General features: G+C 43.9%; 3 protein-coding genes across 6 annotated transcripts; 1 reads left to right on the forward strand and 2 right to left on the reverse strand.

Moving 5' to 3' along the window:
* Nucleotides 1–562: 562 nt before the first annotated feature.
* On the reverse strand, nucleotides 563–7,170 carry LOC125546331 (pentatricopeptide repeat-containing protein At4g39530). Its single transcript, XM_048710576.1, has 3 exons — nucleotides 3,790–7,170; nucleotides 1,734–1,906; nucleotides 563–909 (listed from the first exon to the last, which is right to left on the reverse strand). The coding sequence occupies exon 1, from the start codon at nucleotides 7,068–7,070 to the stop codon at nucleotides 4,806–4,808; it is 2,265 nt and encodes a 754-aa protein (XP_048566533.1). The 5' UTR covers nucleotides 7,071–7,170; the 3' UTR covers nucleotides 563–909; nucleotides 1,734–1,906; nucleotides 3,790–4,805.
* Nucleotides 7,171–7,464: 294 nt separating this feature from the next.
* LOC125546333 (telomere-binding protein 1-like) lies at nucleotides 7,465–12,246 on the reverse strand. 4 transcript variants are annotated; one of them, XM_048710577.1, is made up of 11 exons: nucleotides 12,093–12,246; nucleotides 11,310–11,380; nucleotides 10,851–10,995; nucleotides 9,957–10,758; nucleotides 9,678–9,809; nucleotides 9,461–9,523; nucleotides 9,303–9,382; nucleotides 8,704–8,948; nucleotides 8,231–8,542; nucleotides 8,072–8,135; nucleotides 7,465–7,940 (listed from the first exon to the last, which is right to left on the reverse strand). In XM_048710577.1, the coding sequence occupies exons 3-11, from the start codon at nucleotides 10,929–10,931 to the stop codon at nucleotides 7,764–7,766; spliced, it is 1,956 nt and encodes a 651-aa protein (XP_048566534.1). In that variant the 5' UTR covers nucleotides 10,932–10,995; nucleotides 11,310–11,380; nucleotides 12,093–12,246; the 3' UTR covers nucleotides 7,465–7,763. The 4 variants fall into 4 exon arrangements, with proteins under 4 accessions (XP_048566534.1, XP_048566535.1, XP_048566537.1 ...); XM_048710578.1 differs by having other exon boundaries at nucleotides 11,213–11,380; XM_048710580.1 differs by lacking the exon at nucleotides 9,461–9,523.
* Nucleotides 12,247–18,108: 5,862 nt separating this feature from the next.
* Nucleotides 18,109–20,817, forward strand: LOC125546334 (respirasome Complex Assembly Factor 1-like). Its single transcript, XM_048710582.1, has 4 exons — nucleotides 18,109–18,390; nucleotides 18,476–18,579; nucleotides 20,115–20,244; nucleotides 20,547–20,817. Exons 1-4 carry the CDS (start codon nucleotides 18,271–18,273, stop codon nucleotides 20,583–20,585), a joined length of 393 nt encoding a protein of 130 aa, XP_048566539.1. The 5' UTR covers nucleotides 18,109–18,270; the 3' UTR covers nucleotides 20,586–20,817.
* The last annotated feature ends 2,964 nt before the right edge of the window (nucleotides 20,818–23,781 follow it).

Genomic DNA, 23,781 nt, shown 5'->3' on the forward strand with positions numbered 1-23,781 from the left:
AAATAATCTTGTGCTACTTGATACAGTTCCTCTTGCTGTACATGTTTGGGTTGGGGGGGGGGGTGTACACACAAATGTGAACAGCATTCGGCTCATCAATTGGAAAATGTTATGTGTGAAATCAAACAGTTTATATCAATGAACAACTCCTGAAGGATTAATTGGAACTTGCACATTTCAAGAGTCCAAAATAGCATAAAACATTGAAAGAAAAATGGTTTACAAAAGTTGAGCAGAATAGCAGAAGAGGCAAGAATGCGGCGATTCGGAGCCTCCTGCCAGTGAACAGTAAAATAATAATAAAATAGCAAACAAATTAAAAATCTGAAAAAAAAAATTGGCATCAAAGATGCTCGAGTGCACAAGGTGCATGCAAAAATTCGTGGTGAAATAACATTCAGGGAGCTCTCGGCAAAAAAACAAATTTCAGCTATCAAAGAAACTTTTAAAAAAGGCACTGTTGAGACCCGATTTAGTTTAGATTGCTCAGACACTGTCAAACTGCAAAGGCATACTTTACTGCCTTCATTCTGACACATTGTTGTCTAGATTGCTCCGGCACTGTCAAACTGCAAAGGTAGGTTTCTTTCTCAGTTTGCATTACATCAGCATAAACTGTTGTATTGGCTTATGATTTCAGTTTCATCATTAGCAAGAACATAGGATTAATACTTGTTTATGTGTGTTTAGATGTTGGTATCATGTGGTTCTGTGTTGCTGCTGATGGTTGGCAATTAATCTTGCACGGGCAGTTTATGAAGCATTCTCCAAGATTTTGCCAGCACAGCTTATCCTTTTTACAGCAGAATGGCTGGCCCAGGACCTGGTGCTCGTCCTTGTAACAAGGGGGTTGGACTATGTGGCTTGCTTCGATCTTCCTGTTGATCTGCTTGTTGTTTATGCCTTTACCTAGAATGCATAAAAGAAATAATTAAAAGACTTGTCTTCTCAACATACAAAAAAAGGGTCTATCGCATATATAAGTACACCTAGAATTTATTTTCTGGTTAAGAAAACCCGATACAGTCAATAACAAAACGACATTAGAACACGAAGCCAACAATATATTCTCCAATAAAATGAACTTTGATTTGTTAATTACCGTGTGTGTGTCCAAGACGGGCAAAACACACCACTAGAATGAAACAAAGTAGCACAAATCCTTGGACAGTGTTCCTCGTGTAGTTGGCCATCGTTGCTGAGGATCGGAGGTAATGTGTGGTATTCTTGTAAGTGGGACTGGTGAGTGTATGACCATCAAACGCTTGCTCCATGGTTCATATATATTGGAAAAGCTTGTTGACATTGCACGGAAGTTATACAAAAATATTAATGTTTGGAGTTAAGGCTTGTCTAAACGGCCCATTTAAGTTACGCTACTAAAGATGGCTGATGCGTTTTCATTTCTTTCTTCAAAACTGATGTCTTATCATAATGTCTAACTTCAGTGCCATTTAATGGGTAGCTAAAAAACTGCAGTTGCTCTAGAAAAATAGAATTGAAAATTACAGTAGATTATGATAGGGAGCTGGGAGCATAAGTCACAGCTGCTGCATGAACTAACTCGCTAGAAATGCATCTATTGTACGAGTAATTAACCCGAATAAAGCAAAATACTATGTACACAATTAAGAGATAATGCAGTACAAGGCGAGGTTAACTTGTAATTACCAAGTGACCACCCAAGAAATAGCTACAGATGCCAATCCAAGAAGAGTGAAAGAAGAACTCACTGCAGCCAAAAGGGCAGACCCCAGGGCAGCTACAGATGGCACAAAATGGACTTTGCTTCTGAACCATTCAGCTATAGCCGGAACACCAAAAATTATAGCTTTCTTCCCATGCTCCTTGTCCAGTTTTCTGAATACATGTAACCACTCGTACTCAGCATATCAATCCCCATATGCTTCAGGTATACAAAATCAGAAGAAAAAAAGAGTCAATCAAAGTGAGGGTTATGAACATAAAGAAAGAAAAGAGGGAAATCTCAAATTTTGATTCATATGGGGAATACACAGTGACAAAAGGGTCAAACAGAGCTACTGGGTTGGAATAAAAGCAGATTAGGCATCCGAAGGCAGTCAATTTATATTTCTTTTTTTGAGGAAAAAATTGGCACAGCAGTTGCAGCTGAGGGAAAGAAACACCTAAAAGTGTGATGAAAGGATTGTCATGGATGCAGACCTGCACTAGAAAATTTACACAACTCAGCCGCAGCAAGCTGGATAGGTTCCTTTTTGTTTCACCCACTAAAAGAAATTCCTTTTTGTCTCATTGAACATAAATGTTCAATCTATTCTTCACTTTTTCTGCAAGTTTCTCCTCACTATAACCACACTGACTGTCGAAATGGATAGCAGGTATGAGCACACAAAAGTTGCAGGACAGGTCTGCTAATAGATCATGAACAGGTTAAAAAAATGCAGCAAGCTGTACAACAACTCCAGAAACAACATGCTGTGTTTTTCTTTTATTATTTCACCTTGCTAGGCTGTTGAGGGGCTTCTCATATTACATAATCTGGGAGCAGCTTCTATCGTCAGTACAGCCAAGAATACATGCCAGCAATATACTGAACCTCAAGCAAAATCTCCATATGCACCACGGTTTCAGTGTTATGTTGTGGCAATTTAGATGAAGTCTAACACAAAGAGTGTTATTTTATCGATTGTCACTGCCCTCAAATGATGAGTTAGACCAACAAACGCATGATCATGAGCACTTCTATGATGTGGTCTTGCTTTTCCAGGTTCCAATTATACAACTGCGGCTTTCTAGTCAAGACCAACATACAAGGGGGGGATCCAAGAAGGCGCAACTCAATCAAAGATTATTTTCTTTGCTGAAAACTAATTTTCAGCAAAGATTATGAGGGGCTTTCTAGTCAAGACCAACATACAAGGGGGGGATCCAAGAAGGCGCAACTCAATCAAAGATTATTTTCTTTGCTGAAAACTAATTTTCAGCAAAGATTATGAGGGGCTTCTAGTCAAGACCAACATACAAGGGGGGGATCCAAGAAGGCGCAACTCAATCAAAGATTATTTTCTTTGCTGAAAACTAATTTTCAGCAAAGATTATGAGGGGCTTTCTAGTCAAGACCAACATACAAGGGGGGGATCCAAGAAGGCGCGACTCAATCAAAGATTATGAGCACACAAAAGTTGCAGGACAAGTCTGCTAATAGATCATGAACAGGTAAAAAAATACAGCAAACTGTACAACTCTAGAAACAACATGCGGTGTTTTGTTTTTTTTATTTCACCTTGCTAGGCTGTTGAGGGGCTTCTCATATTACATAATCTGGGAGCAGCTTCTATCGTCAGTACAGCCAAGAATACATGCCAGCAATATACTGAACCTCAAGCAAAATCTCCATATGCACCACAGTTTCAGTGTTAGGTTGTGGCAATTTAGGTGAAGTCTAACACAAAGAGTTTTTTTTTATCGATTGTCACTGCCCTCAAATGATGAGTTAGACCAACAAGTGCATGACCATGAGCACTTCTATGATGTGGTCTTGCTTTTCCAGGCTCCAATCATACAACTGCGGCTTTCTAGTCAAGACCAACATACAAGGCGGGGATCCAAGAAGGAGCAACTCAATCATTTTCTTTGCTGAAAAACTAATTTTGTCTCTTCCTCTCTCCTTCCCCATTTTACATTCCAAATCAAATTCTCTCTTTTTTGTGTGTCTAGCTCAGGAAAGATACCCGTTGAGTTCAATGAGATTTACAGCACGATGATGAAAATGGACTCTACTTGTCACGAAATTATTTAAGAAAGTACCTGTTTGGATTGGACTGTGGGCAGAAGGTCATGCTGTAGTTTGTGTGGTTGCAAGCGAATGTGGAGATGGTGTCCTCGTAACTGGAGCAGAGCTCACAGGGGGCAGCGCTTGTGAACCAACATGGCATGGGCATGTTGTAGCCGTCGACGAGGCTGACATCGTCAAAGTCCATCCAGCCATCGCCATCAAGGATGAACTCTGTGAGCATGCTGGCCCAGACGACGTGGCACTCGACCTCGCTGGAACTGCAGTCTAGTAGAAAAAAGACCATGTCGAACCCTCCAGCACGCCATCTTAGTAGATAGATAAATGGCAACTTCTAATTCACTTTTTCAGGAACAGGTTCAGCTGAATCAAAGCACGCTAATGTTCCAGTATTATTGGCTAGTTAAGCAGTAGTTTAATATTATCCAATGAAAAATCATTTTCCTGTACAGAAGATTCAAGTTTCCCTTTTTTTCTTAGAAACAAGAAGATTCAAATTACTGCAAGGGAAATATTGTATTCTTGTTACCTCATGAGTAGCTAACAACACTGAACCTTCAAATCAGAGTTAAGCATGGCTATGCGCAGTGATGCATTTGTCAAGCCCACAGTGAACATGCGCGGTAAGATACTTTGCATTTGATCTGATCAAGTCATTCCAACTCTGGTCTCTTTCAGTAAGTAGTACATAGCCAGATAGTCGTTGGACAAGCTGTTGTAAAACACACAAAAGTTATCAAAGAATACAGCCAGAACTACTATATCAAAGCATCATCCTCCCAGTATTAGTTATGTTTGGGGACGTAGCCAGAACAGTTCATCCAAGACCATCTGTCTACACACTGAAAACTATGTAAGTTACCATTCAGTAAGTACCATCAACCATTCTCATCAAGCAAAGTAAAGTTCAGAGGTATCAGGGAGATACCCAGAATTTTTAAGTAGACTTGTCAGCTCATCCAGTACTGCATGTATCACTTCTGCCTCTGTGTGTTCTCGTCCTCTTGCGAAGAATGTATATGAACCTCCTTCACCAGCTATATCCTGCTTCCTTCGCAACGCCAGCAGAGTCCATCCCCTGTCTCAACTTCTGTGCATCAGCCCACAGTCCTTTAGAGGCATAAATATTTGACATAAGAACAGAGGGGCCACTATCCATAGGATCCGCCAAGAGTGCCATTTCAGCGGCATACGCCCCGATTTCAACATTACCAAACAGATGGCAGGCACTCAGCAAGCTCCTCCAAACAACCGCAGCTGGTTCAATCGGCATCTTTTCAATAAACTCCTTGGCAGCATGCAGTTTGCCTGAACGACCAAAAAGGTTGACCACAGAAGCATAGTGCTCGGTGCCTGGTTCAACTGCATATTTTGTTTTCATAGAATTAAAATGATGTAAGCCTTCATTCACAAGGCCTGCATGAGCACATGCTGACAGCACACCGACAAATGTCACATAGTTCGGCTCTACTCCAGCCCCTCCCATCATCCCAAAAACACGAAGAGCTTCCTCAGCATGACCGTGCTGCGCATATGTAGAAATCATCGAGTTCCAACAGATGACGTCCTTTCCCAGTGTTGACTCAAACAACAGCCGTCCTTCTTCGATGAAGCCACACTTTGCATACATGTCTATGAGAGCATTTGAAACATGGGGGTCACTGTCCGCACCTGCTTTGATGATCTGAGCATGGAACTGCTGACCGTGAAAAATGCTTGCCAGAGCACTTGCCACAGTCACTAGTGCAACAAACGTGAACTCATTAGGTGTTAGCCCAGAGAGACGAAGCTGGTTAAAGAGCTTCACAGCCTCTTCCCCTCGCTCATTCTGTGCAAGGCCAAAAATCATAGCATTCCAAATTACCATGTCCCTGTTGTGCATCAGGCTGAATACAACTTTCGCATCGTCCACAAGGGAAAACTTTGAATAGACATCGATCAGAGAACTCCCTGCATATAGGTCCAATGAAGTTCCTGATTTGACGATGAGACCATGAATCTGCTTGCTCAGTTCAAGGTCTGACCGAGATGAGGACACCCCAAGCAGCGAAACAAATGTCAGTAGGCTTGGCTTTAGTGAGGAATATCTCATCTTACTGAATATTTCAACTGCTCCTGTAAGGTCCCCCAGCCTTGCATATCCTTCGATCATTGCATTGTAAGAAATCGTATCATCTTCTGCCAAGGCTTCAAATACAGCTCTTGCTTCTGTTAGATGCTCGCACTTAGCATACATGTCAATCAGAGCATTCTTGACATACTCATCAGACTCTAGATCAGCCTTTATGGCGTGAGCATGTACCTGCCTTCCTTGCGATATCGCTGCCAAAGAGCCACACGAGTTCAAGATGCTTGTGCAGGCAAAAACATCAGGCTGCCACCCAGCCCGGCTCAGCTGCCAGAACATGGACATGGCTTCAGCATCGAGCGAATTCTGCATGTAACCAGCTATCATCGTCGTCCAAGACACAAGATTGCGGTTCTCCATGGAATCAAACAGCCTGCGAGCCAACAAGAGCCTGGAGCACTTACAGTACAGATCGATGAGCGCATTGATCACCGACGCATCTGACTCCGCCGCGGTTCGGTACGCATAGCCATGTATCTGCCTGCCGCCCTCTACAAACCCAAGCACAGAGCAAGCACTGGCAGCGCTCGCCAGCACAAACCTGTCGGGCCGGACGCCGTCCAGCCCCATCTTCCCAAACAGCTCCAAGGCAACCCCAGCCTGCCCAGCCTTAGAGTACCCAGTAATCACCGCGGTCCAGGTGACCGGATTCCTCGCCGGCAGCGCGTCGAAGACAAGCATCGCCGCGTCGATGCGGCCAGCCTTGGCGTACAGGTTGACCAGCGCAGTCCCGACAAAGACGTTGGCGTCCAGGCCGAGCTTGGCGGCGACGCCGTGCACCTGCTCGCCGAAGCGGGCCGCCCTCGACTGCGCGCAGGCCCTGAGGGCGCTGGCGAGCAGGAACTCGTTGGGCGGCTCGCCATCGTTGTCGGCGGCAGCCCGGAAGGCGGCGAAGAGGGCGAGCGCGTCGTCCTCGCGGCCGTGCTGCGCGTACATGGAGATGGCGGAGCCCCAGGAGACGAGGTTGCGGCCTGGCATTCGGTCGAACAGGGCGCGGGCGTCCGCGAGGCGGCCGAGCTTGGAGTAGCCGCGGAGGAGGAGGTTGGCGAGGAAGAGGTCCGGGAGGAGGCCCGAGACGACGGCGCGGGCGTGCGCCGCCGGGAGGACGCGGCGGAGGCGGTCGCCGGCGAGGCATGAGAGGAGCAGTTGGGCGAGGCTCCCGCCCATGTGCCGCCGCCGGCTCGGGAGAGGGGGCAGAGGAGTGGTAACTGGTAAGTGCTGGACCTTGTTGGGCTAATGGGCCTCATCTACTGGGCTAGCTAATTCAGCCTGGCCTCACCAGCAAAAATATAGCCCTCGCTCAAAAAAAATTGTTGGGACAGTTTAACACCTTTTTTCTCACAAAAAAACTCATCTTATTTTTTTTACTAGCAACTACTGTACCATTTCCTAAAAAAAAGTAAAAAAGTACTAGTAGAATTTACCAAATCCAACCACTCAAGGGAAAAAAATAATCCAATATTTCTGAAGGGAAAAAAAAACAATAATCCGGTTTCTCTGGAGAAAAAAGAACTCCAATGCAAGACAGTGTAATACTAATTAATGTAGTAATGAGAAAATGTGCAAGAACTGGAATGTTGAACTGTTTTTATATGAACATCTGGTAAATAGTGAAACATTCCAAATAGTTTATAAAATCATTTACAAAGGGGCCGTCGAGACCAGGCGTTTAGTATCTCTTATTAACCGACAGAGGAAAGAGAGCACCTGGCCTGAGCAGCAAATAGAGAAGAAAAGGAAAATAAAATGATCTGTGAGTTTTGGAATAAATACAGAAAATTAGTCAACCTCCTTTAAACATTTCTTTTTACAGAGTATCAGTTTTCCTCTCTAGGCAGGCAGGGCAGAGATGGATTTCCTTCAGCAGCTGGAGGAGCAGGCTTGTCCTGAAGCCTTGCCTGATAGCACCTGCTGCTGCTGCTGGGACCAGTAGGCCTGCGCCGCCAGCACGCGGTCGAGCAGCCCCTGCGGCACCGGCTCGCCCCGCCTCTGCTGCGGGGATATGCTCGCCGTGTGCACCAGGGTCTTCCACTTGTCCTGGTTCGTCCACAAAATGTTTCACAGTTTAGCACATTTGAAAATCCTCACTGTTCACAATCTATGTTAAACAGAAAGAAATAAAAAGCAATGCAATGGCAGCCGTTTTTAGGCTGTGGTTACTGAATTACCTTAAGATCGACATAGGTCCTATGATCAGTATTGTCGAACGCGAGCATTTTAACGTCCCTCCACCTGAACAAAACAGACCAAGAGGCCAACATATGAGAACATGTTGGAAGCAATGACCTTGTGTCAATACTCAATAGAGAAATCATTTGGGCACGAACCTTCCTGTTCCAAGCTGTTCAACAGCTTCCACTAGTGCCTCCACCTCAGGCAAGGAGAAGGGCCTCCTTATTCGTCTTTGCCCAATAGCGGGCCGCTTTGACTTGCAAACAGGCACAATGGCTAGAGCCTCTGAGCTTGGAGAGGCAACCGGAACAATGGCTTGTGAGCTAGCTGATGCTTCGTGAGCAGTTGTTTCAAAAAGAGAATGAACAGAACCATGTTCGCTCTGAACACGGTTTGGAGACGCCTGCACACGCTGCTGGTTGTTATAACCGGCCTTGGTCTCAGAAAAGGGCTCTTCACACTTTACCCTGCAAACCATGGGATACCAAAACCATCAATGGTCTTCAGATTTGGTTTATGCTCCAGAGCGCACATATACTATAGAAACTATCAGATGCATCTTGACAATTGTCTTCCTAAACCAAAACTGCCATATAAAAGCACGAGAAATAATTTTATTATGCCTTACATAGCTAATGGTTTCATGGCATCTGCACCATGAAAATCCATTTCCTCTGGTATTCTGACCCCATGGGAAGAGCTTTGCCCAGCTTCACATTCCAGTGTGAAGTCTATGTTTTCTAGATTTTCTCCGTGGCAAATTCTAGCTTGACGAAGTGTCTTGTTGTCATCTTGAATACTCTTTCCTTGAAGAAGAACACCAACCCGGAGGCCACTTTCAATTATACTAGTAACAACGTCCATTACAGTCCTCTGTACAGAAAGTGGAGAATATTACTTGGGAACACTCATAAGAAGGTAATATTATCTGCAGGGGAATCAGTCACGTACAAGAAATTCTAGATAGAAAGAAAACGTTAAAACTGTCATGAGAGGACAAGTTTCACTGTGTAATGAATTAGTTCCGTTGCTTATAAATTAAAAAATTGAACCATAACCTCTCGACTCAGCAAGTACAGGAAGTAACTTATGCATTCCTTAATTATGACAGAACTATGTAGAACAGAGTGCAAAACAGAGTTCAAAGAAGAACTGTTGCACATTTCATCAAACACAATTTCTAATGCAATATCAACAAACATTTAACTTCTAGAAGCCAGTATTTACCTTCAATGAACCAACTGTTGCATTTTCAGGGATCTCGATGAACAGTTCCGGGATGGTGAATGACTTGATTCTTAGCTTAACTGAAAAAGGAAGGGGGGGAATACAATAAGCTCTCATGCTAACGAAGAATATAACAAATCTATATATGCAAAATATACCATTGTAGTCCTCAGATCCACATAATGGATTTTGACCTTCCACAGAAAATGATGCCCCGCTAGCTGAAATGGCAAGCGGCATTTTCTTTTAGGAAGTATTACCAAAATAAGGATTGAGGCTATCAGATGGCATATAGAAGGCAAGTTTCAATGACTCTGTGCAATGTACCAATCGTACCACCGTACGAGGTAAACGTGAATTGGTGACGCAGCATACCTTCAGTTAGAATCCCTTTAGCAGAAGATGGTGTAAAATGACGGCGCACTGGCTTTTGCCTCTTGAACATTGCTCTTTGTACTCTTTGGCGTGTGGTGGATATCTTTTTTCCACCTAAATTTAGCTTGCTACCTAGTTGAACAAAAAAAAACAATAGCCTTATTTAGTCCAATTCCTGCAATATTTAGTTAGTGCCACAATAATGGTGGTGGAAAAATGTGGCGAATATGAAGCCTGTGGAGAAGCGAAAGGTTAACTTTGTGATGAGGATTTCCATACCTTTATTGGACATCTCTCCACACATCTTATTACGAGCTGCCTTCCTTATCTTGGAAGCAAACATTTTCCTTATCCTGCTATCGCCCGTATACTGTGGCATATAGCTCTTATTATTTCCCATGGTGCATGGATGAGTGCACCCGGAAGAATTTTCGTCATCATCTCTATCTGCAGCATGCCTTGCTTCAGCATGGCACAAAGGGGAGGTGTTGCGGTCCTTGTCATGGATGCACAAAGGCACTCCTGAGCTACTGTCAGAGCTAACCAAAGCAGGAGGTCTGCCATCCAAATCCACAGAGCTAACCAAACTGTACAAGGCTGTGGTGTCACCGTCCATAGGTTGCTGCACCTGCACTTGATTAGTAGCCTCTAGCGACCGTGAAGATCCACACTCTGGAATTCCGCCAACACCATGGGCACGGTTACATGATTTTGTACAACTAAACACCGAGTCCCTAACCAACATATCTGGTTTCACGGTTAGTGACTCTAACACTGTGTCAGTACCATTTCGTGTCGACGAGTTTTCTGCCAAGCAGATGTTAGATTGCCTAGGAGAGGCACACACACCACCAGAACCCGCTATACAGCTCTCCACAGCAATGCTTTTGAGCGGCGGAGCGTCATCACACTGCTCAGCTTTAACTGATTTCCTTTTCCTGGCATAGGTCAAAGCTGCTGCATTGATGCTAGGAGCATTATTAGATGAATTCTCATGATCCACTAACAGCGTTCCTGCGACGGTCGCGAGCAAATCAAACGGGGACATCTCATCTTTCTTTCTCCTGGCTGAGCGTTTCCCCTGAATCATCACCGGGCGTTAATACATAATATCCAGCACGAAAATTGCGCGGGGTCATGGCAGGTAGTACAGGATATCGAATGTGTATGTACCCGAGCAGAGCTTGGAACGCGTGGCATGGCGGGAACCTGGTGGCCACGAGATCCATAATCCAACCTCTTCCGCACCACCATGTCTTGATCTCACTCCAAAGGACGGCTTTCGCAGGCAGCAAACGAGCACATATATAAGCTTTATCTGCAACAAATATATCGAATTCAGTGAGGATTCCCGGCTACTGATTGCTCAAACGGCAAAGCTGGAACTGCTTGGCCCCAAACAGAGCAAGATATTAGCAAGCCTAAAATGGGTGGAAGACATGGTCTTCCATCGAATCCCAGCAAAGAAATAATAATTTGTAAGATGTTTTGTGTATGTATGTATGTATGTATGTATGCCAACAGGGCAGGGCAACCTGAAGCCGGGTGGTTTGATGGAGGAGGAGTTGCCATAGCCATAGTAGGGGAAGAAACGGTGGAGATTGATTGGGTATTATAGGGGAGTGAGATCACCTCCAAGGAGCATCTGAAACGAGTCACCCAAGATTGATGAGCACCTGCCCAGGAATCCTTTTCATCGGTTTCTGCAACAAATAGAAATCAAAGACACACGAACAAATCTGGCGGTCAGCTCCATGAATTGAAACAAAAAAGTAGTAGTTATATTATTATGCAGTAAAATTCTTTGGCTGGCGCACCAAACAAGGAAGCCAAATTCTGAATCAGCAAGCCAGACAGATCCAGAAATAAAAAACTGCATCGGAAGAGCCGAATTCTGAATCGGGAAAACCCCAAAAAATCCGCTTGAACAGAGTCCCGATTGAGGAGAGCGGCGGCAATCTTTTGCCAGGATTCCGAAGAATCGGAGAGGCGACCACGGAACATCCAAGAACGCCGCGAAATTCAACCCGGGGGAAAAAGTCTGAAATGGGCAAGAAGCGCTGTCTGTGTCCGCATCGGCACGCAACAGGACGGAGCAAATCCGCCGGGGTCAAGAAGCAAGCCCCGGGAGGGGAATCGGGCCGCAGAAAACCAAATCGCGGAGCATAATTCGCGGAATCCGGGCACAAAACAAATCCGGGAGGGAGCATAATTCGAGCGGCCCCTGCCGAGCCCGCCAAAATCCGGCGCCTCCCCGGTCCGCGCCGGGCGCCAAAGACCAGGCGACCTCACCAGAGGAGGATCCGGGAAGAAGAACCCGCGGGGAGAAGACGACCGGCGAAAAAGAGAGAGGGAAAACGGCAGAAATCCCGGGGCTTCCCCGGCGGCGCCATGGATGGATGGATGCATGCATACCCTTGCGGTTTCCGTCTGGTCCTGGATCGGCGGAACCAACTGCTTCCTCCCCGCCTCTGCCCTTCCTCCTCTGCTTCTCTCTCTCCGTCTCTCTGTCGCTTAAACCCTCGGCTATCCTCTCGCTGGTTCCTTCCTCTTTATACCACCGTCCACACCCACTCCCCAATTCCCCCTTCCCACTCCGGTTCACCCGCCCGGCCGGTTCTCCCAGCCCGAACCGCTCCCCTGCTTTCAGTAAGCAAAGTTCCCATTTTTAAGTGGTAACTGCTTGTTACTCCTCCTACTTTTCAGTGGTAACTGATTCAGTGTTACTTTTAAGTTCCCAGTTGTTAACTCCTGCTTCACAGTATTACTGTATGTATGTATGTTCAGTGGATGCAGCAGATCTGCCACCAATTGCTTAATTACTCTAGTCTGTAGGGGTGAAGTGCTGGGCTGCCATGTATGTATGATCCAGATCTACATTTGGCTCCCCTTTTAATCACTTGCAAATTCTTTGATTAGTCTAAGCTCACTCAGATCAGATCTGACGGCGATGGCGATGACGTGTCGCGTGCATGTAGGCTGATGTCATGTGGGGTTCCATGTTTAAAATTAGCAAAAATGCAAAAGGGAGGACTGCTGCACTGCAGTGCTAATTAGGCCAGGGGTTGGTTGTTCAGTGTGTCTCTGTGTAGCTAACCACCTGCACTGCACACTGCTGAATGACAATTTTCCATACTGTATCATTTGTTTCTTTCTCTTCTTTTTTACTTTTGTATTTCCCAGTATGATTATGCAATATTTAGGATCAATTATGTCCATTTTTTGTTTTACTTGTGAACAAAAAGGCGGGCAGGATTCCCCTGCTTAAGGCTGGCTTGCACATTAGTACATGGGACAAAAGCGCTTTGCTGATCAAACATTATCATGTATACCACTATATTATAAGCCTATTAAGATCCAAGATTTGCCAGAGCTATATCATTAACTAGCACAAGCCAGACAAATCGGTGTTTGCATAAGAAGATCCAGCGCCATTAATCTACGACATTAGGTGTCAAAGCAGCACTTAGGGATCACAAATCGCCCAGCACAATGCGGGCTTTGGTTTTCACAACAACAAAAATTGGTAAGTAGCCAATCACAAAAACCAGATCTGCTACATCTTTTTTTTTCTTCTAAAGTCCATTTTCTTGTGCTCCACTTGAGGAAGTGCACACAGCGTCTTGTTGGTGAGGAAGGGTAGCACATCGCTTTCCAACCAAAGAATCTCCCTAATAATGTATAGTTTCTCCATGAATAAATAGTTAATAGAATGTGTGTTCCTGTGGTCAAGTATCGTTTTTGATATTTTTAGGCATCTTATTGAGAATCACATACTTGTGCTCTATTAAGTACAGTATGTGTCTTTGACTATTTATGCCATAATATCAACAAAGATTTTGCTGCAGAGTGGCAAATAAACTAGAGCGAGCTACTCCCTATGTACACTAATATAAGACGTTTTTGTAGTAGTTAGGTATTAATTCTTTGCCAAATCTGTTCTTTTACCCTCTGAAAGAAACTCTTGTTTTTTTTTATATTTTGGACAGGGAACAGGTGTGCTGAAAATTCAATTTTCTTAATGAAATTGGTTTTAACAAGCATGTATGGGAATTAACTTTTGTGTCTACCGACAGATAATAAATTTTGGTCTGAACTACATTTAGCATCACTATTAAATTTGGCAAATGGGGATAAGATGATAGGGATGGAGATGCTTTCCCACGGATTATGATGGCCGGTGAGAGGATCGGAGGTGGATGGATGGAGTAGCTACGGTAGGGGAGGCTATCCCTGTTGAGATAAGGATTTATTTGTTTGTGGATTAGACCATCTCTATGTGCCATGTAATCTGCCGGTGACGCTGCCGCATGGGCCCATGCATGCACCAAGGTCCCCAAGAATCTATTTTATTACTACTATATATATGTACTCCCTCTGTTCCTAGTCTTTTTAGACATTTTAGATGGACCACAACATACAGGTGTATGTAGATATATTTTAGGATGTAGATTCATTCATTTTGTTTCATATGTAGTCACTTGCTGGAATCTCTAAAAAGACTTATATTTGGGAACAGGGAGAGTACCATTTATATGTGTGTGTATACAGAGGATTTGTTAGTTAGGGACGTAGTGTGCAGATCTAGCTAGCTAGCTATACGGCTGGAATTAATGTTTCTAGAATGCAATCAGTGAGCCAACGTATAATATAACGGTATCTTAAATTTCTAGTACTTTGCAAGTCTGGATCATTGACTTCGTGCCATGCCAATCAACATCTCACGTCCATGAAGTCTACTCTAGTGTAGTAGTAATAGTAGAATGTACTATGTGTAATTGTCTATGACTGACTTGAGTCTCGTCCATGCGTGTCCCGCTTGTGTCACTTTTTTCAGTTGAATTCATGGCGGTTGGAAAAATGTTGGTTCCAAGAATAAGCGCGGACGAGGATCACGTGTAACCATTACACTATGGTATATTATTATTATTTTGAGCATCTATGCTATATTATTCACTAGTCTTTTAATTGTTCCATTTATGTGATGTCCTTGTAGTTTGAGTTTTAAACTACACCCAACTTTTAGAGATAAAGCCCAAACGGCCGAACAGATATAAGGTGATGAGGAAATCCTCTTATGAAGCATGTCAAAAAAAAACTCAAAAAATGAAGCATGTCAAAATAAAATCGACATTCTAGAGAATAGGAAAAACGCCACCCACTCAAACTCGAGCAAGAGTACAAGAGTAGCCACACCCAACAAGAAGAATCCGAGACCACCGACCAGGAATGGAACATCACCTCCTTGGGAAGTCGTCGGAGAGGGCCACCTGCCATCTCGCTCTAGGCCATGGAGCACTGATCCTGCCAGTTGATGGTGAAGACCGAGGATAATGACTATGAAGTTGTCAGCAATATAGGGGCCGAGGCCCAGCTGAGACGGGTCATCACCGTATCCAGACGACAGGCACTGGGTGGCGCCACCCAGAGTCTCAATGGATGAGAGAACCCCCAGGAACCAAGGACCCCGAAGGCGTACCTCATAGGACACGACGTGGTTGGCCAACTCTCGGCGGACCCGTACAATGATGGCGATCACGTCACGACTGCTCAAGCTCGTTTCGTTCAGACATGGATGATGTGGTCTTGATGGGAGGAAAGAGGGGTGGTCCGGTTGTGCTTAATATATGGCCAAGTAAGGTAAGAATGGTCAGAGTTGGCTGACGTCGGTGGGCATGGCATATGGACAGGGGTGAGGTGATGTGACGCCTAGAAGGTGGTCATCTTTGACAACCCATCCCGAAAGGGGAGAACTAAGTCGACCCAGGTGGATGTTTTTTGGGGGAAACTACTTGTAAAAGGCTGGCAAACACTTCTGGGGCAAGGTAGGCGTCTGCACGCATGCGGGAGCGGGATGGCCACCTCTTCCACGTCCCATGGCCCGCAGGCCACCCAACACGGCTGACATAAGGAAAAACCCGACCAGAACCGCCAAAACAAGGATTAAACAGCACTGGCCCCTGGATACTCGAACCCCGCAACGGAGAGAGTGCCCGTGGTCGTAGAAGCGGCACGTCGGGCGGCCCTGCCAGCAGGAGCGGCTAGGGTTTTTCGATGTCTCCAGAAGAGGGTGACGCTGATGTTTTTTACGAATAGTTTTTTTTTCAATTGGTCATCTATTACATTACTAGTATGTAAGTAATGTCATACTTTCTCCGTCCCAAAATAAGTGTCACTGATTTAGTATAAAGTTAATATAAATTTGTACTAAATCAACCACACTTATTTTGGGACTCCAGTATAAAATGAGCATTCCTGGTAACTTCTTTCGAGCACAAATTCGACGGTATAAATTCCTTTTGCATATAAACATGGTTTTATTGGTTAGATTAATGATTAAACTTAAACCTCGAAACTGAATACGAATTGACACGGTTTTGAGATCGAACTAAACAGCTACTCCCTTCGTTCGAAATTATTTGTCTCGGATATGGATGTATCTAGAACTAAAATACGTCTAGATACATCTATTTCTGCGATAAGTAATTTCGAACGGAGGGAGTAGCTAGCTACACCCGTGAGGTCAACCCACATCAATCAATTCAAGAAAAATACATTATTGTGTTCTACTAATAACTAGACTGAGAAGTTAAATTTGTAGCTAGCTAGGCAGTGGTAGATGCAGGGAGATTTTGGGCAGATAAGAAGGTGCATAGACGTTTGGTGGGGGGACAACCACACAACTTTTCTAAAGAAAAATGATGACGGTGATGGTGATGATCCAACTGAGTTTATTTTTTGCTTGTGGCGACACCTTCGATCCCATCTCGCCACTACTGGCTGGCGTCTTAATTTCTTAGCTGTTTTTTCTTCCTTGTATACTACTAGTACATACGGCTGTATCATTGTATTTTGTTGCTGGTAATCCATTGCTACTCAGCGTATCGTTCATTCTTCCTCTGGAAGGAAAAGGCGATCTCGCCAGCGCCCGTCGCTAGGGAGTTCCTTCGCCGCCATCCTCCGGTGGCTCCCCTCCCCTAAGGACCTTGGTCGTTGGTGGTGAGGGGGGTCATCGGATCCACACGTGTAGGTAATTTTAGGCCAAAGTAGTTTAGTTTTTAGGTTGTTCGTCGTCTTGGCTTCGGTGGCTGCAATGGCAGCACTGAATAATGTTTGGGGTGGATTTGGAATCCAGTGTTTTTAAGCAAGATTGGTGCAGCGGTGGCGGTATCCTCGTGGTGGACCTGTGTCCTCGGTCTCCGCCGTTGCGACGACATTTGCTCCAGCGCCGGTGTGGAGCTTGGAGCTATTTGAGGCGTGGTTTGCATCGGCGGCGTCTGGAAGATGGTGGAACGTGTGCTGGGTTCGTGGTACGTGGATGACATGTATGGTTTCCTCCTCCAACGTCTTAGTCATGTGGGGTGCCAGATCTGGAGTTTGATGACGTGTCCGGTGTGTTGCCTGGTCTGATTTGTTCAACTGTAATGGTTTCAGCTTTGGTAAGCCACCTTGGAATTCTGCAAAACCGCATATCAACGATGGAGCCGCGTCAAACTCGGGTGTGAAGGTGATCCATCATTTTTTCCCTTTGATGGCTGCTGTGATGGTGCCAGATGCAGGTGACAGGTGCTGGTGTCAAGTTCAGAAGTTTCTTCAGTCTTATTTATAAGTTTACTTTTTGACTAGTGTTCCCTTGTATAAAGGGTACCGTTCTGCAGCTTCTGCTATTTTTTTAGTTTTATCAGGTCAGTGTGTATGTGGCTCGTACTATGATCTAGATGATATAAATAAGACACATATTACCACAAAAAGAAAACCAACAATTGCTGCTCAGACTTTTATTTGTTATTAGCAACCTCGTTTGCACATTTTGTTGGTAGAAAAAGGTTTGTTCTTTACAACTATTTCCAATAGATTGCAAAACGGTATTATATTATGGACCCAACAGTAGGTTATATAGGAGTGAAATTTGTTAATTTTTTTGTTAAAAGACGCTTGCAATTTTTCTGTTAAATGTAGTTGACCATCAACCTCCGAAAGGGTGAAGAGCGATTCGAGACCACCAACGACGCCTGTCAGCAATGTATATAGAGATCATAGAGCAGATCCCTACCAACTAATCATCCAGTAACGACGTGGTGGCCGGAGCGAGAAAGGAGACTTTACCAAAGCTGTTTAGAGGCGAGCTCGGAGGGTTCAACGAAGCCGGAAGGATTGGGATGGGATGCTAGATAGTATGTTTGAGTCGCAGGAGGCGACAACATAAAAAAAACGAGACACACTTACTGAATCAACTTGAGTTAAGAACAGTACAACACGCAGACTTTTTCAAGAGGCAAATGATCCGACAGACGGGCATGGTATTTCTGTTTCAATCTAATCAGTTAAGGGGAATCTTTAATGGTGATTTCAGTTAGAAGTTATTAGAACGTGTGAGAGAAGGATCTTGTTGGATAGCAAAACGGAGTCCTGGAATACGCCAACGGCCTGCTAAGGCGGAAGCCAAAAGGAGTCCGTCGGCGACCGGACCGAGCAAAGCTCCGTCTTTTCTCTCTCCCACGCCCACCAGCGATCCCATCTCGCCGCCCGCCCACCGCCGATCCCATCTGCCGCCGCCCGCGTGGAAAACCGCCGCCGCGGAGGACCCGGAGGCATGAGGAAGTCCAAGGCGGCTGCGGCGGCGGCGAAGCAGCCGCACCACGCGGCGCAGAACGGCCACGCCCTCCCCTCCAGGCTCGTCCGGTACCTCGACCCCGACGCGTCCTTGGACAAGGTATGTATGCCGCCGCCGCCGCCGAAGTGTCCCCGAGCGACTCCGTGGAGTTCTGATTGGTTCGGTGTTTGTTCTTGGTTTGCAGGACCAGCTGCTGGACGCGGTGCACTGGATCCGGCAGGCGGTGGGGCTCACCTGCGGCTTGCTCTGGGGCGCCGTCCCCCTCGTCGGCGCCTTCTGGATCGCCCTGTCAGTCCCTCCCTCCCTCCCTCCTCAAAGCCCCAGTCTTCCTCTCTCTTTCCCTTCAGACATAGGCATAGATTAGGCACAGATTCAGGTTCATTGTTAACTGAATTTATGAGCTCATCTCACTCCGAATTCAGGATCTCTCCCCCATCGCGTGGTATAGTACTAGATGAGGCTAGCGATATCTGTTATCTGCGTGATTTCAGTTCAGAAGCCCGCTTTGTTCAAGTGAGTGTTAGATTCACTGCGAATTGGAGGTTCTTCGCTTTGTCTGGTATTAGATGCGGCATGGGCTGTTAAAATCAGCTCTTTGTTTGGCGTGGCCATCAGCAAACCAACACAATGGCCGCATATATATATAGTGGGTTATGAACTGCCTGTAGTTTCTGTGTGTTCATTAGTTGAATGAATTGGCAAAGGGCTGCTGATGTATGATTGGCTAGTTTTGCTCGTCTTGCTAGAGTTCCTTGAAAGGTGCCCTTTATTCAGTCAATGAGAGTATATGTAGTTTCTTGTGGTGCAAAATTGCATTGTGAGTGATGAATTTCCTGATTGCTGACCATTGCTGAACAGCTGAGAATTTTCCGTATGCAAACACTTGAAACCATCGCTCAACATTTCTCATGTCCAACAATATGCGTGCTTGCTTACATCATGCAGCATACTGGATTGTGATTGTATTTTTGGTATCAGAAATTCAGGATTATCATAACATAGATGGTCTATTGCTAGTTGGCTGAAGAATTTTGTAACTTGGTGCCTATTTTCAAGATCTGCATATCGCCTTAGGATAGCTTTTGCACCCTTTTGATAAATGAAGACTGACATACCTCCTTTTCAGCCAATTTGACCATGCGCCATATTTTTTTGTGCTGTATAGTAGATTTTTAGTATTTCCACCATGATAGTTCATTTGTACCGTTAGCAAACAAACACAATTACAGCACAGCGGGATATGAACTGCTCTGAGTTTCTAGGTGTTCATTAGTGAATAAACTGGTAAAGGGCTGCTGATGTATGATTGGCCGGTTCCGTTCACCTTGCTAGAGTTCCTTGGAAAGATTAACACTCTCAAACCAAATGCAAACTTCGACATCTAGATAGGAGTTGTCCTTTTTCCTCAGTCCATAAGAGTATATGTATCTGCTCTCTTCAGCAGGGAATAAAACCTTGTGCAAAATTGTGTTGTGAGCGGTGACATCGCCTGATTGCTGATTTTTGCTGAACTCCTGAGCATTTTCTATGTTCAGACACTTCAAAATCATGGCTTGACATTTCGCATGGCCAGTAATATGCCCCTTTGCTTATATAGCACGTGACATACTGGATTATGATTGTATTTTAGTATCAGCAGTTCAGGACTATCATAACTAGTATGGTTTGTTACAAGTTAGCCAGAGAATTCAGTAACAGGGTCCCTGATTTCTAAAATCCGAATGCCGTTTTAGGTTAACTTTAGCACCCTTTCGATAAATGCATGCTTTACCTCTTTTCAGCCAAATTGACCATGTGGCATATTTTGTTTTTCTCTGTTGCAGATTCTTTACAATTTCCACCGTCATAGTTCATTTGTACTATGCGCATTTGCTGAAGATTGATGAGGAAGACTTTGGAGGCCATGCCGCCCTACTAAAGGAGGGGCTCTTTGCTTCGTTCACCCTTTTCCTTGTAAGCCATCATCCATAATTATATCTGTTCCTCACCGCCTTCTAGTTGCACCGACATCGAAGTCATTTCTACCATTCATACGCATGTCTTCATAGTGATTTCTTTTCACATGTTATCTGTTGGCCTCCTAACTAGCAACCGCTACTGGCACATAAAACTAGCACTATCATGTGGTACTACTTTTTCAGTACGACACAAGCTTGTAACATCAAACCAACTCCTTAAGTTCTTGCTCTTTCTGTTCGCACATTGAATAAATTGGGTGTCTTCAATTACTAACAGATTCTTCTCTCGGCTCGCAGCTTTCATGGACTCTTGTATACAGCTTGGCTCACTTCTGAGAAGCCCGTCTGCAGAAATACCATGTTGGATTTTCGTTGTTCATTTCATTCACTCTTTTGTACAATTAGCTATCATGGATGTAATGTCATAGTACTGTAGAACAGCGTCATCGAGCTATAACTGTAATTCGTATAGAATGCCTTCCACTTGTTGGGTCCATTCGGTCAAGCTCAAAGTAGTACTGTCTCCATCATTGTTCCATGTAAATGGTAAGGCTCGCCAATTTGAATCTATAGTTCCACCCACATTTGTTGCTCTGTTGGAATACGAATACTCTGAGATTTGAAGTTAACTTGATGAAGCCCTGGAACTCAAAATACATAAACATTAAAACTGGGAATTGAGGTGACATGTACCATACTTCCAATAGGTGCCAAAATAGAAGTTAAACTTAAAAAATAAAGCACGGTGAACACAGAAAAAAACATGAGAAAAAGTTAGGAAAGACCTCCAAAATTTTGATGGACTTCATTTCAAGAGAATCAGAATAGTCATTCCTTCATTTCAAAATGTTTCAAATGAACTTCTCCTATAGGAAACATATCCGTTAAATTGTCTGTAAAAAGAACATGTCCTTCTTGTATGTCAACTTCAGGAGCATCGACCACTAACATTGCATCGGGCGTACATGCATTATCATCACTAAGTCATGGCAATGCTGTCACCCCCTCCCACCCACCCCCCACACACACGCACATGTGGACATCTTGACATGCTGGATAAATTTCTGGTGGTGTAGGGAGATTCGAAGTTGATGTTATTTACGACTGAGTTGCACACTTTATGCGGGATGATGCCGATCAAGCGAAGAAAAATACGTGAACGCACTTGTATGTTATAGAGGTCATCATATTGTTCCAAGTACCAAATGCAAAGTCACTTGTCGAGGCATCTAGAGTTATATAACAACCAATTGCCTTAGATTAGAGATTTTTCTTATAGAAATGTGCATTTGTATATTTCTCTACAAAGATATTAAAGGACACCCTGCAAAAAAAGATATTAAAGAACAATGCAAGCACAAATGAATATAATATAAAACTTCTAAAAGGTAGAAATTAGTCTAAGAATAATTAAATTATTGTCTATTTGAAATTATAGTGTTTTTAAACATCTCAAACAAAATAGTGATAAAAGCATAACCTTTTGCGGCTAAATATGTTTCTAGTTCATCGCAAGTGTCTTCTAATAACAAGCATTACAAATCGTGTTTTGTAGTTAATATTTTGTTAGCATGTCATTTTTTTAATTTTACTATGTATAACATAATAAATATATTATTTACCATGATGGGCCGGGAAAACAATTTATAGTCAAGTAAAAAAGATTGATATAAACAAGTGGCATTGGTTATATTTTTAGAATATGCGAGAAAAATTACTGTTTTTAGAGTATCTATAGTAGATCCTCTAAAGCCGTGTTCCGCAAATTCTGTTCACGAACAGAGTACAATTCGGGACGGGTTTAGAGAATTTGTTCCGCGCCGGAGGCCTCGTAGTACCAAAAAAAATTATAAGTCTAATATTGACAACTGATTAAATTCATACAAATGCACGAAATTTATATATACATTGTTACACTAGTTTATCACATACAAAATTATGTGCAACATACGAGATATCAAGTTTAGTCATACAAATACGCGATTAAACAAAATAAAATATGATCAAATGACCACATGTCATAAAAAACAAGCAGCATCCTCATTATTGTGAAGATCATCGCCACAACCACCGTCCCTAGCACTTCCATCGCCACCATTCACATTGAACGGAGAACGAGCAGCAACACATTCAACATTTTAGACTGGAGAATGAGCACCACCATCATCATGAACACCGCGTCACCGTGTAAGTGACACATTCTCGTATACTTGAATCAAGCACACATTCTTCATCTCCGTGTATAGAGACAGAGCCCAATAGACCCACTTTGTGGCACATGCTATAAAGATCAATTTTTTTCTAATACTAATTATAGGCTATAAGGCCGATTAATTTTTTTCTATTACCACTTATAGGCTATAAGGCCCAGGGCATCAGAGTGGGCTGAGAGTGGTGCTATAGGACCTATATAATCAACAAGATGGAGCCATCATGTTCAAGTATGTCCGCTGTTCACATCTAGTCACCACGCACGCACGAGTCCCTAATTGATCCATCTTCTTGCTGTCTGAAAGGAACCAGCGATCGATCCATCGTCTCCTGAGTCCGATTCTCGAACAGCTAAAGCGCGGCGGCGGCAACGACCGATCCGTTCCTAGGAAAGTTTGGGCAGTTGCCAGCTCGACGGCCGCACCATACACGCCTACATGGCTACGCAACTGCGCGCAGTAGCAGGATCCGTCCAGTATGCTTTTAGCCAGCAATCGACACTTCGATACACTGTAATTTTTGTTACTTCTCTCAGATTCTTTGCTGAATAGCAACATACTCCCTGTATCCCATAATATAAAAGTGTTTTTACACCTCTTATATTATGGGATGAAGGGAGTATTTTTCAATTATCGCTCCCTCAATTTGAATTCTGCTTCGGTATATCCTTTTGTGTGTTGTTTTTCTTAAATATTTGTACAAGTTCCATCAAGTGTATGTATGAACTTATAGCTAGCATATTAAATCTTACATAAATATATTACTTCAGAGGTGTTTTTCATCTATGAAACTTGTCAAAACGTACTCGCGCAATAGCCTCAATAATGACAGCTTGAGTGATGATGTTATTTGTTACATGGAGAAAAAACATGAAAAAGGTCACCAGTTACATGTCTAGGGGCAGAGAATTTATTAAAGGTAAATTTTTCAAAAACTTAAGCCCTTCTAAGTTCTTTGATTTGGGCAGTATATTATGTTTTTTTTGAAAAGTCAATTCTATTTTTTTATCTTGTCTATCTTGTAGGTTATTGGACCTTGATTTTTGATGATGTGTTTTAGAACTTGGAAATGCAAGACAAAGTTTTCAGTTAATTTTGTTCTTTGTTTTAGTATTATACTAGCAAGGAGCCCGTGCATTTGCAACGGAACCACAATAAAATTAGCTCTGCCATGGCTCAAAGTTTGTTAAATATTTCTAGAGGGAGATTGACGACAGGGCATGGTGGAGGATCAGCCGACGTGGAGGGCGTATGGAGGGGACGGGAGGATGTTGCAGTGGGTTCTAGAGTCTGGACTCCATCTTCAGGAACCTTCGCCGCCG

This window comes from Triticum urartu, chromosome 3 (genome assembly GCF_003073215.2).
Source record: "Triticum urartu cultivar G1812 chromosome 3, Tu2.1, whole genome shotgun sequence".
In the NCBI taxonomy this organism is placed as follows: Eukaryota; Viridiplantae; Streptophyta; class Magnoliopsida; order Poales; family Poaceae; genus Triticum; species Triticum urartu.

Coding starts and splice junctions, on each gene's coding strand:
- LOC125546331 (XM_048710576.1), bottom strand. CDS start 7,070: ATGGGCGGGAGCCTCGCCCAACTGCTCCTCTCATGCCTCGCCGGCGAC.
- LOC125546334 (XM_048710582.1), top strand. CDS start 18,271: ATGAGGAAGTCCAAGGCGGCTGCGGCGGCGGCGAAGCAGCCGCACCAC. Junction 18,580..20,114: donor GGCGCCTTCTGGATCGCCCT/GTCAGTCCCTCC, acceptor TCTCTGTTGCAG/ATTCTTTACAATTTCCACCG. Junction 20,245..20,546: donor CTTCGTTCACCCTTTTCCTT/GTAAGCCATCAT, acceptor CTCGGCTCGCAG/CTTTCATGGACTCTTGTATA.
- LOC125546333 (XM_048710577.1), bottom strand. CDS start 10,931: ATGGTGGTGCGGAAGAGGTTGGATTATGGATCTCGTGGCCACCAGGTT. Junction 9,810..9,956: donor TGGAGAGATGTCCAATAAAG/GTATGGAAATCC, acceptor TTGTTCAACTAG/GTAGCAAGCTAAATTTAGGT. Junction 7,941..8,071: donor GGACCTATGTCGATCTTAAG/GTAATTCAGTAA, acceptor TGGACGAACCAG/GACAAGTGGAAGACCCTGGT.